At 51.5% G+C, this 12,319-nt stretch overlaps 1 protein-coding gene across 4 annotated transcripts in view; it reads left to right on the forward strand.

Annotated features, from left to right (window-relative positions):
- The window catches only part of SLC4A4 (solute carrier family 4 member 4), a 207,645-nt gene extending 202,618 nt beyond the window's left edge, over nt 1–5,027 (forward strand). For all 4 annotated transcript variants that reach the window (XM_063337111.1, XM_063337113.1, XM_063337114.1 and 1 more), the window contains 2 exons: nt 36–115; nt 1,561–5,027. In XM_063337111.1, the coding sequence (XP_063193181.1) occupies nt 36–79 (44 nt within the window). In that variant the 3' untranslated portion in view covers nt 80–115; nt 1,561–5,027. The remainder of the gene's footprint in view (nt 1–35; nt 116–1,560) is intronic.
- The last annotated feature ends 7,292 nt before the right edge of the window (nt 5,028–12,319 follow it).

Below are 12,319 nucleotides of genomic sequence, written 5' to 3' on the forward strand. Positions count from 1 at the left end.
CAGCCACAAACGAGACTTTCTTCCTTCCCCGACAGGAGAAAAATCACCAACATTCCTTGAACGCCATACGTCGTGCTGATACAATTCCTTTCCTTCGGTCACACACCATGCCAAGGTAAGCACCCAAAAAAATGCACTTGATAATGATTCCTCAAAAGCGTCTCAGCTACCCCTCAGCGCACCCAAAGTCAGCGCGGCAAAGTTTTGTCCCCCACAGGAAACTCTTAAAAAGCACTTGGAGAAAATTCCCTGTGTAGGGTTGCAGCATAGAGTCACAGAATTGTCATGGTTGGAAGGGACCTTTCAGATCATTGAGTCCAACTATTCACCTAATGCTGCCAAAGCCACCACTACCCCGTGTCCCTCAGCACCACGTCTGCCCAGTTTTTAAATACCTCCAGGGATGGCAACTCAACCGCTTCCCCGGGCAGCCTCTTCCAGTGCTTAATAACCCTTTATGTGAAGACCTTTTTCCTAATATCCATCCCTAGTTGATGGCCAACACAGCCCTACAGGGCTTGGGATGGGGGGTGGAGAGCCTACGGGCTCCACCAGCCTTGCTTAGACCCCAGCTGAAGAACCAACGGCTGCTTTAGGGTCTAAACCGGAAGAAAGGTACGAAGCAACTGGGAGGAGTCTAAAAAACACATCTGCAGGGGAAAAATTAAATGAATTGGGATTGTTTAGCCTTTAAAAAAATAGAAGAGACAGACATGGAGAGGAAATTGCTGTTACGCTTTCCTTCAGTCACGTAACAGGATGTTACGAAGGGCAAGTAATCCATTTTCCCATGTCTGCGGTAGAAAACAGAGTAAGTAATAACCTTAAATTGCAGCAAGGAAGAGGTAAATAACAATTTTTCAGAGCTCAGCCCCTTGGGGCCACCTCGGACCTGCCAGTGCCAAGAGTCGGATCTAGACCAAGGCAGCGATAGTCCTTGAAACATCAAAGAAATATCTACGCTTCCCGGTGTTAGAGAGCGTGAGATTAATCTCAGTGCCTATAACCAGATTATTCCAAAGGCAGTTTACGAGCGTTGCCACAGCGCAGCGTGAAGCACAACTGCTGGATACTTGGATCTTCTCGGTCAATGAAATCGGTGGTTTTACCTTCTGAAACAGACAGTGTTGAGACGAACTCATTAAAATTATCTTATGTGAGGTACGGCCCTTATCTTAAGCCCAGCTGTATATTGCCACTGCCTGACAGGGTTATTTTACTCGGTATCTGTATGCTGCCGGTTCCAAAAAGCTGTATTGTATGAGCCAATGCAAGGAACCGGTACTGGGAGTTGAGCATTTATTCCATTTTTTAGATGTGACACTCTCTGTTGGATGTCCCATTAAGTCCCAGGACCTGCGGTTTTCCCGGTTTATGCCGCTTACCCCTCTTGTTTTGTTTGTAAAAGGCTGGTTTTCTCTTGCAAGATGATTTTTCCCTGGGATTTGGTCAGCGGGAGGCTGGGCTAGCAGGAGCCCTGGGCATGGCAGCCCCCCTCGAGAAGGGCTGAGGACCCGACGGGAGTCCCCACGCTCACCCCATCTCTCTTTTTCTTCGCAGCCCTCCACGAACTCCAGTAAAAGTTGTGCCTCAAATTAGAATAGAACTTGAGCCTGAAGACAATGGTTATTTCTGGAGGAGCAAGGGAACAGAAACTACTTTGTAATTTGTCTGTCTGTTAAATCTTTTACGGAATTTATTTTGCCACTAGCCAAATATTAAACGCCGCTCTCCCCGCCTGCGTAGGTAAAAAAAAAAAAAAGAAAAAAAAAAGACATCCTTGCCCCTGCAGATCTCGCCTCCTCTCGCCCCGTTTCCCCACGCCGACCAAGACTCGTTTTGCCTTCTCTGTCGCTCCGACACGCAAGCGTCTCCCGGCCGCAAGCAGAGGCCAGAAGCGTTAAGGATTCCCTGTCGTCCTACCGGCGGTTGATGGCCCGGGGGTGCTGGGGCGACTTGAGTCTCGTTGAACCGGTTGTTTGTCCGATTGTCCCTTTGTCGTCTGGCAGAACAAAAAAAAAAAAAAGGACCTCCAGGCTAAGCCGACGTCTCGCTCGCGCTGCTCGAAGATGCTGGAAAGTGCTGCTAACACGAACTCGCTCGTACAGCCTCGTGCTCGTCGTTAACGCGGGAAGGGGAAGGAAAAGGTACTTCGCTCCCAGCACAGACAAACCATTGCCATCGTTGTAGCATGCGTTCTGAAATGTCCCTTTCCTATGCAATTTTTTTTTTTTTTTTTTTTTTTTTAAAGAAACACTTTAATGGACTTAATCCGTCAGGTACATTGAAGAGTGTTATTTTCCTAGATTATTTTGTTTAAATTATGGGGGCCTAACCTACGACTTTTTTTTTTTTTTTTTGTCAATTTTTTTAACCTTTTTTTAATTACTGTAAAGAAAAATGAATTTTTTTCCTGCAGCAGGAAACGTATAGTTATGAGTAGTTCTACCTCTTATTTCTAGATGCCAGGCTTTCTGTAAAAAAAAAAAAAAAAAAAAATGTATTGTACCATATATAATGTGATTTTTACAAAAAAAAAAAACCACAAAAAAACACCACAACAAAACCACAATGCCACACCACAATCTCCAGGATACGGCATAGGGCTGGATCAGTTTGATTAACACCTTCTACTTTGAAGCATCTGTTTTACTTAGGGTTGTGTGATTTTCTTTTTTTTTTTTCTTTTTTTTTTTTTTTTTTAAATAAATAATCTAACTTCGCTATGAAGGAGACGGGATGTAACTTAAATCTCTTGTAATTTAGGCAGAGTCTTAAATGTAAGGGTGGTAAGCGAAATGCTGACCGGCGACCGGCGTCGGTGGACAGATGCTGATTGTACTCGCGTTGTTGACTTCCTACGCGGTATCGTTCCAATTCTTTCTTTTGAAACCCCGGTGTGTGCGCGTGGGTGGACGTGCGTCCACCAGAAGACCCCGGGTGGACTTCGGGCACGATGGCGGTGCAATGGAGGAGAAGGACAGCTGAAGATGGCCCACTGGGATGCTCATCCCGACGCTCGTACTGGCCAGGCTCACCAACACCTGCGTCCTCTAGCTTCCCACATCACTTTGCCATCATCTACAGAATTTACCCGAAATTTTGACGGCTCGGCCCTAGACTCGTCCACCCGTACGCGGCGATGCATCAGCACCAAGCAGGCTGGCCGTGGGCACAACCAGGTTTTTGGTTTTAAACCAAGCAAGCAAATACCACCTTGGGAGAGGTGATTGTACTCTCTGGAGCGCATCTGTGAATGTACTTGTGTGTGCGTGGAAATGCGCATTTGGGAAACTGGGCTTCACCAAGACCTTTTTTTGATGAAACGTGAGGACTACATATAACACACTAGAAGCTTCATGGAAGAAAAAAAAAAAAAAAGAAAAAGGAAGGAAAAAAAAAAAAGAAAAAGGAAGAAAAAAAAAAAAAGAAAAAGGAAGAAAAAAAAAAAAAGCCGGGGGGGGGGGCAGGGGAGAAAAAAAAAGCCCAGCTGTAAAGGCCAATTCCCCAGTGGAAAAAAATCCCACCGCAGAGGACAGGCGAAACCAAAGTCTGTGTTGGTTAAGTAAACAGAATTTTATGACGGTGCTGAGACCTTATATGCCAAATTTTAGCGTCTGCTCGCTCGTAGTAGCCATATCAGCAAGGGGATTTGCAGAATAGGGCTACTCTTTTCTTTCCCAGATGTGCTGTAGAAGCAGCTGGCCACCTTGCTTTCACGGAGGTTGAAGGATGAGTTGTTGAGGACCGTGAGAGCTTGAGCTGGACCTGCTGCAAGCGGTCGTTGCTGCGGAAAGAGGATGGAGCCGCACGCAGACGTGCACACACCTCCCAACATTCCTCGAGGGCTCTCAGTTTCGGCTCCCATGAAATGTGCGTTGACTCTGAGATGGACATCCTGGCAACCCAGCCCAAACCCGCTTAGGAAAGGCTGGGGAGATGTTGGAAACGGCCGGGAAAGGAGTGTTTCCGTGATCCCTCCGCTGCCGGGCCCCGCGAGCTGGAGGACAGAAAACCTGGGAAACGCAACGCCAGCTTCAACGAAGGGTTTCCATCCCTTGGTGAACTCAAGTCCCTGGCTCCCAAAGGGGAGACGGACTCGAGCGTCACCTATGGAGTACGCGGGAGATGCTCGTGTTTTGCCCAGACCTTTGCTTTGTAGGAATCCCAGTTCCGGAGGGAGGAAAGCTCCAACCGGATGGAGAGAGAGAAGCAGCTTTTCCCGCTCCACGGGCACCCATGCACACACCGTCCCCGTCTGCTGGCACCTGGTGATGGGTCTCCCCAAAAATGAGGTCTTCCACTTTTCGAACCCTGTTAAAATGTACTTGAAATGTATTGACTGCTGATCTAGATCTTTCTCTCTCTTTTTTTATTTTATTTTTTTTTATTATTTTAACCTGAGGGAGCTGTTGTACAGGGGGTAGCGTCGCTGAAGGGGACGGGACAAAGTTTTCTGTAGCTTGCCATGAAAAACTCACAATTCCGGCGGCAGGAGCTGGAAGTATTTCCTTTCCTGGTGCCCGACACTAGCCCACTTTATTGGTGGTTGTGTCTCTTGTTGGGTTTTCCTACAAAAAAAGAAAACAAAACCCAGCACAGAGAGAAGAGCCAGCTTTGTCCCGGCCCCGGGAACGTGGTGGCCGTCTGCCTCTGTAGCCCACACTTCTTTGTCGTCGTGGCCGATACATCTTTGTATTTTTATTTTATTTTATTTTTTGAATCAACACGCACTTTCAGATACTTTTATTATTGTTTTTAATTCTCGTTAAGTCTGTACTTGCTTTGGAGGAAAGACTAAAAACTTAGGATAAAATGAAGTGGATCAAGATGGTGGAACAAAGAGGAAAAAAAAAGAAGCAGAAAACATTTCAATATATTAAAATGATTTTTTTTCCAGTAATATAAAACATGAAATTCCTTATAACATTATAGTATTTTACAGTTTTATGAAGCTTTCTATTGTGACTTTTATGGAATCAAAAGATGAAGATGATGAGATATTTTAGCATTTATATTTTTCAAAATTAAATGTATACTGAAAATAAAGTAACTTTATGCATTTATTGGAGAGCTTGTGTGTGTGTTTTTCCTCGTTACATACTCAGTCGTGTTTGATTGAATCAAGATCCCTGTGATCTGTTGTTGGAATCACCTTTTCCAAGGGAGGATTCACGGCGGCTCTCCGGCGGGCGAGGATGCTGAGGAAAGGTCCCACAAATACATGTGAAAAATGCAGGGAAAGTCTCTCTAACAAACCATGAAGGAGTTTAGGATGTATCGTAGAATCACAGGATGGTTTGGGTGGGAAGGGACCGTAAAGCCCACCCAGTGCCACCCCCTGCCCTGGGCAGGGACACCTCCCACCAGCCCAGGTTGCTCCAAGCCCCGTCCGACCTGGCCTTGAACCCCTCCAGGGATGGGGCAGCCACAGCTTCTCCGGGCAACCTGGGCCACTGTCCCACCACCCTCACAGCCAAGAATTTCTTCCTCAGATCTCATCTCAATCTCCCCTCTTTCAGGTTAAAGCTGTTTCCCCTCGTCCCATGGCTCCCCTCCCTGCTCCAGCTTTCCTGGAGCCCCTTGAGGGACGGGAAGGGGCTGGAAGGTCTCCCCGGAGCCTTCTCTTCTCCAGGCTGAACCCCCCCAGCTCTCTCAGCCTGTCCTCACAGCAGAGGGGCTCCAGCCCTCCCAGCATCTCCGGGGCCTCCTCTGGCCCCACTCCAACAGCTCCGTGTCCTTCTGATGTTGGGGACTCCAAAGCTGGAGGCAGCACTCCCACGTTGGGTCTCCCCCGAGCAGAGCAGAGGGCTAGGATCCCCCCCTCGCCCTGCTGCCCACGCTGCTGGAAGTGCAGCCCAAGGGGGGGTTTCTGGGGTGCCAGCGTGCATTGCCCACTCATGGCCACCTTCTCATCCACCAACACGCCCGAGTCCTCCTCAGGGCTGCTCTCCAGCCATTCTCTGCCCAACCTGTGTTCGTTCTTGGGCTGTAAAAGTGAGCTTTAATGATAGAAATCCTCTTGAGATAATGTATTGAAGCTCTTTGGGGAGTGAAGTATAACTTTTTCCAGACGTCAATGGGGTAGTAACCGAAGGCAGCGGCCAGGTGCAGATCCCAGCCCCGGACCAGCTTTTTTTTGGTGGGTCCTTTTCCAGCCCGTTCCTTGCTGGGCGGCACATGGGCAGCAGGCTGTGAAGAAAGCAAAGCATGGTCAGAAAGGTGCTGGTGGAGGTGGGGGCTCCCTGAGACCCCGCTGTTGGAGCGAGGGCACCCTCCCCAACCCTGCTGAAGATCGTTTTGGGATGCGGAGAAGCCCCTCAAAGGGCTTGATGCTGCAGGACCCTGAGTCGAATCCGGGATTAGGTAAGATTGTGGAAAATGGGACCAGTAATAATGGACGTGCACCCCAAATCCAGGGATTGTGGTGACCATGGTGGTGCCAGGGGCTTGGTCCTGGGCAGTGGTGGCTGGTGGGGCTGGGAAATCTCCTGTTCCTGCTCCCATCAAGCAAATACCCCCATCAAGACAGCTAAAAAGCATCACTTGGGGCTTGTATAGACAACGTACTGCGCAGGTTACGTTGCCTGATGGAGATGTCCCCAGGCGAGGACACGCTGCCCTCCTCCCTGTGCGGGCAGGGGTGGTGCCCATGGCCTTTCAGGATCCGTTTGTTGGGTTGATCTCCTGCCCCACCGCAGGCATGGGTCCGCGGGTCTCCCCAGCACCCCCCGTTTCACGTGCTCCAGGGGAGGGATGCTCACCATACACGTACAAGGGTAACTTCTGGTGACAGCTCCATCCGGCCAACGCTAGCAAAGCAAAGAGCAGGGCTGGAAAACGATGACAACCACTAGAGAAACCCTTGGCTAAATTTTTTGTGGTGGGAAAGGGGTGAGCGGCCATCAGCGTCCACTTTTGGAGACTGCGCTTGGGGGCCCAAGAGCATCGTGGCCATGGGGCTGTGCCGGGAGTGGGGCTGTGACTGACGGGGGGAGTGAATCCCTTCATCCTTTCACATGGGTCTTTCTCATTATCCAGCGGGCAATTCCCTTGCATGACGTGGCGATTCTGAAGCTTGTGAGCCACCACGTGCCTGGCCCTACAGCATCCCGGCGGTGGTGGGGTGCTCCTCCCACAGGTGTCCCCTTCGATAAGCGCCAGCCACTGTGGTTTTTGCATCAGAAGCATTTAGAAAATGGTCAATAGTGCTCTCACAATGTGGCCGGAGCCGTCATGGTGGCATGTAACCCCCATGGATGGCCCGGGGAGATGGGTTCCTCCTCCTGGGGCCGCTTGGTTGCTCCAGCAAAATGCTTGCCCACAGGACGATGCTCCCCAGGACAAGGGGAGGCGTGTGATGGAGATGTCCTGGGCGTGCGACTCATCAGCTTTATCAAGTGCTGGAACAGGGCAGTGGTGGAGTCACCATCCATGGAGGGGTTTAAAAGTCGTGTAGATGTGGTGCTGAGGGACATGGGTTAGTTTTAACCTGGCGGTGCTGGGTTAACAGTTGGACTTGGTGATCTTAAAGGTCTCTTCCAACCAAAACAATTCTATGATGGGGAGCAGGCATGGTGAGCCCCGGCAATCCAGCCCCGGGGTTGTCTGTGGGTCCCTGCAGACTGCCAGGGGGGGTTGGCAGCCTGGGGACACCCGGGGTCAGCTGCCCAGATGGCCTGATTTGGGGCTTGATTTGCCCTTCCCAGCTCTCCTGGGGGTGGGCACTTGGCAGTTCTGAGTTGGGCAGGGGGAGCCCAAGCTGGAGGAGATGTTTGTCGAGGACCATGCGAGACCCTGGCTTGGAGTGCTCCACCATGGTGCTGCCTCATCCTATCATTTGGTGGACAATGGGACCCTGGGCTTTGGATGATGCCCCTTGCCTGGAGGAACAGCCATGGAGCCGGATCCAGAGGGCGGCCAGGAGGTCCTGGAGCAGCACGGCATCTCCCTGCCCACCTCTGCCACCTGCAGACAGGTAAAAGTGAGCCCAGCATGGCCTGGGCTCCTCCAAGGGACCTCTGGTTTCTGGGATGAAACTTGTCATGACTAAACTTTGCTTTTTCCGCGCATTGTTCCTTGGCCAGGAGTAACCATCGGTGAGGACGTGGGGCAGGGGGAAGGGCAACCACCAACATCTCTTGGGCTCCACCAGCATTCCGAGCGGCCATGCCAACGAAGGAGAATTGAAACAGGGCACCAACTCCTCCAGAAGCCCCGTCCCTTCCTGCCGCAGGAGGCGGTGGGGTTGTTAAAACACTTGTTACGGGTATTTTGAGCTAACTTTTTAATAAGGAATGTGGGTGGGATGTGGTTTTGGGGAGCGAGCTGCAGGTCCCCAAAGCCTTATCCCCTTGGCTGCTGCTCTCCCGAACCCGACCTGGCAGCCTTGGTTGGGGCGATGCCAAGCTCTGCGCTCTTAAACCAGCACCAAAAGCCATTTATTGTCCAGCATCTCTCTCTTTTTGTCAGCGTGGGAAGCATTTTGTGGCATTTTGGGGGACTCGACTATATTTCGGGGAGCTGTTTCTGCGTTGGGGTACCAGCATCATCCCTGGGAGCCCTGGGTGAGAGCGGGACATGAGCATCACCTGCGAGCTGGTCCCCTCCTTCATAAATTGCTCTTTAGCTGCTCCCACCCGGCCAGAAACCTTTCCCGAGCTTCTTTCTGGTGGGTGTTTGGGGTGGCAAAGCAAGAGGAAAGCGCTGTACACCATACAAAAAGAAAAATAAAAATAAAAGGAGGTACGAGCCCGTTTGCTTGTTGGGTTTTTTTGTTTGGTTTTTTTTTTTTTTGGTGGGTTTGAAGTCGGTGGCGGGGATGGGGGTGGCCCAGAAGAGCCAACTCGGGCCTGAAAAGCTGGCGAAAGGTGTCGCTGGGAAAATAAACTGCTCCGTGGGTCTCAGAGGCAGATAAAACTAATACTTTCAAGCTTTTTTTTTTTTTTATTTTTAAATTTTTATAGATGTGGTAATTAATAATGATAAAAAGAAAAAAAAGAGAGGCAGAAGCTGGTCAGTTTAATTCTGTACTGGAAAAAAATTAAAAAAAAAAAAAAAAAGAGATGGAATTTGGTCAGTTTATTTACTTCTCTACCGGGGGTAACCTGCTCTGCGGGAACAAATCACTTGCCCTCCCCCCCCCATATTAGGTGGGGAGGCAGAAAACACCCTGTGTTCCCCCAAAAGGCTGGGCGATGCTGAGGACTGGAGGGGTTTTTTTCCCAATTTTTTGGGGAAAACCCACCCTGCTGGGGGGCAGTGAGTGAACACGACGGTGTTTTCCCCTCCGCAGGAGCCGGGGCGCCGCTGGACGGGCTGCGGGCGCCGGCGAGGTCAATGCCGGGAGTTGGTTTATCTGGCGCCGCTGGTTTTTAGTGCCCCCCCCCCCCAACCTCGTGTCCCGCCTCGTCCCCTCGCTTTTACTGATGTTACCCCCGCCCTGCCACACGTTGCTGCTTAATTACAGCCGCGCCAATTAGAGATGGCTGGGGTTGGGGGCGATAACTGCTTGGTAGAGGGTTTTGGTTGTTGGTGTTTTGGTTTTTTTAATTTGTCCTTGTCGCGTCGCCCACCCCGGCTTTGGAAGGTGTCCGGGCACCCCGATCTCCGGGTGATGAGTGGGCAGATTGGCCAGGAAGGGTTCTTCTCAAAAACCAAGAATTTAAAAAAGAAAAAAAAAAAAAACCACAACAACCCCAAAACATAATAAACAGGGACTTTCCTGCTTCTTGCAAATCTTTGGGAACGGTTAAAGAGCTGCCGGGATAACAACGCAGGAGGCAAATCTGCCTCCCGAGGGCAGGAGGAAGGAGACCTGGGGAAAAAAAAAAAAAAAATTAAAAGGAAAACCGTACAAAAAGCCCCGCTGGGATGGAGGGTAGGGAAGGAGAGGGGTCTGTGCCCGAGCTGGAAGGGGATCCCTCGGGATTTCCTGCCCGGGTCGCTGCTCCCGCACGGCGCCAGCCAGCACGGCCTGTCCCAGAAATTGATGGGTTTTAATGAAAAAAAAATGTTGTGTTTTATCAGTTGGCTTTTTTTCTTCTTTTAAACAGCGATTGATTATTTCGGGGGTTGGTTCCCCCTCGCCCCCGCTGAGGTCCCCACGTCAGCAATGACAGTGGCCTTGCCGTCGTGGGCTGCCGCCAGCAAAGATTTGGGTTTCCCCAGGCTCTGCAGGGGCTCAGGGTTTTATTTTTTTCTGATTTTTATTTTTTCTCTGCTGGCGCGGTGCAACGCGCAGCTCCTCCGTCCGAGAAGGTTTAGGTCCCTCCGGGTGACCGCGGGCACCTTCTCAGACGCGTCCTTGGTGCTGGGTGGGATGGAGAGAAGATGCTGAGGAGTGCCCGTGAAATCCGTAACAACGGAGGCTTTTAGGTCTTTAACGGCTCGGTGCTGTCACTTGCCTGATCCGTCGGTGGGGAGGAAGGTGGGGGAGAATTGAGCTTTCCCATCCGTAATTAAAGCTAATTTATTAATGCCAACAAACACGCTCAGTAAATAAATATGGAGGGCAGAGCGTGTGTTGTCGCCCGACGCCTCCTGCCGTGGCGGGCAGCGTTTTCTTACGTGGTTTTAGGGCCAAAAGCCCTGCCCGACCACCGCGCCGGCAGGGATGAGGTGGGATGGGATGGGATGGGGTGGGACACGTCTCTCCTGGCGTTTTGTTCCTGCAGAGGCGGCTCGTGGTCCCAGGAGATACCCCGGGATTTATTTGGGGTGTTTCTTCTTAAATTTGCCGTCCCTGCGTGGCGTTTTGGGGCGTCCCCGTGATGCCCATCAGCGCGGGGAGGGGTTCAGGATCCCGTACCTGCTCTCGGGCAGATGGATAACCCCCGCGGCAGTCGGACGGGCACGTGTGCAGGCGAGGGAACCGCAAACAGCTCAACGTCCTCACGCCCTTCGGCATCACCTCCTGATTGACAGCGAGGGCTCCGGGCTTTTAACGCCCCTGGCAGCCCAGAGGACGAGCGAGCGGCGAGCGATGCCTGCTCCCGAAAATAACGTTAGCTTGGCTTTCCGCTCTCCCCACCGTGCCCAAGCTTTCCACGTTGGGAAATACCCTTGGGGTATCGCAGTGCGCGCGTCTCACCCGGAAAACTGCTATGATAATAAGCACTGGTTGTTTATTTTCTTCTTTTTTTTTTTCTTTTTTTTTTTTTTCTTTTAAATCTATCAGCACATTTCCTAGAAACAGGTGATGCTCTTGGCTCGCTTAAACATTTTTTTTCTCCAATTTTTCTCGGAAACCGAGGAAGTCGCTGGAATTGTTAGCCCTTTACCATGTCGCAGCCTGAATTTGAGGGATGCAACTAAAACGCGACGCTGGAAGGGAGCAAAAGCTGGGGCCGGTCACTGGCACCTGGTGTCTGATGGAGAATAAAGGGGTTTTACGGGGACGGTGGGACCCGACGCACGGCGGTGACCGGGGTTGGTACCTGGCGGGAGAAGACGAAGTGGAACCCCATCTCCATCGCAGCCATGTACCGGGGAGGGGAGGGAATCCGCCGGCAATGCCGGGCATGTGGATGAGCGTGGCAGTGCTAATATTGTCCACAAAGGAATGACTCTAAGGGCCTTAATTAGCTCTAAATTGATTTCCCCGCATTCTGACCGTTAACCCCCGGCCCCTCGCAGAGTTTTCCCTCTGCGGATGGAGCCCCTCTGCCCCCTTGGTGAGGCCGGTGCCGCTTTTGTGTCGCTGTATCTCAATTATTGCTCTCTTTTGACCACTGCTTCAGCTCATCCCTGTGTTACTGCTTCAGCGCGGGCTGTTTTAATTCGCTGCTTTATCTTTGCACGGCACGGCTCCGCGCGCCGAGGCATCGTTGGCCGCTTGCCTTCGTATATTTTGATCTCGTTTTCATGTAAAAAAAAAAAAACCCTGCCAAATTTGGGCCTCGGGGTATTTTCCCGTCATTTTCCCGGCTGGGTTCGCCATCCTCCTGCCTCCCACCCTGGGATGCTTTGCTGGCAGCACCCCCAAAACTCGGCGGGTGTTCGGTAGGGGGGTCTAGGGGGCAGGGGAGGGGGGTTTTGGGGTGCAGAGGGGGGAAATGGGGCTGCAGGGGAGCCCCGAGGCCCCATCGCAGGTAGTGGGCTCATGCCTCCAGCTAGCTGGATATCCAAATACCCGCCGAGACCCCTCTTTGGGAGCACTTGATGAGTGTTTTCGGTGGTGTTTCTTAATTCTTTTAGGCCATTAGCTCCCAGGACGGGAGCTGGGACCTCCTCCCGCACGCAGAGCCGGGGCCGTGCCCCTTCCCATCCCTCCCCGCCGGCCCAGGGGTGCCAAAAGCCTTGTCGGCAGCAGCGAGGG

Source organism: Chroicocephalus ridibundus, chromosome 5 (assembly GCF_963924245.1).
Source record: "Chroicocephalus ridibundus chromosome 5, bChrRid1.1, whole genome shotgun sequence".
NCBI lineage: Eukaryota > Metazoa > Chordata > Aves > Charadriiformes > Laridae > Chroicocephalus > Chroicocephalus ridibundus.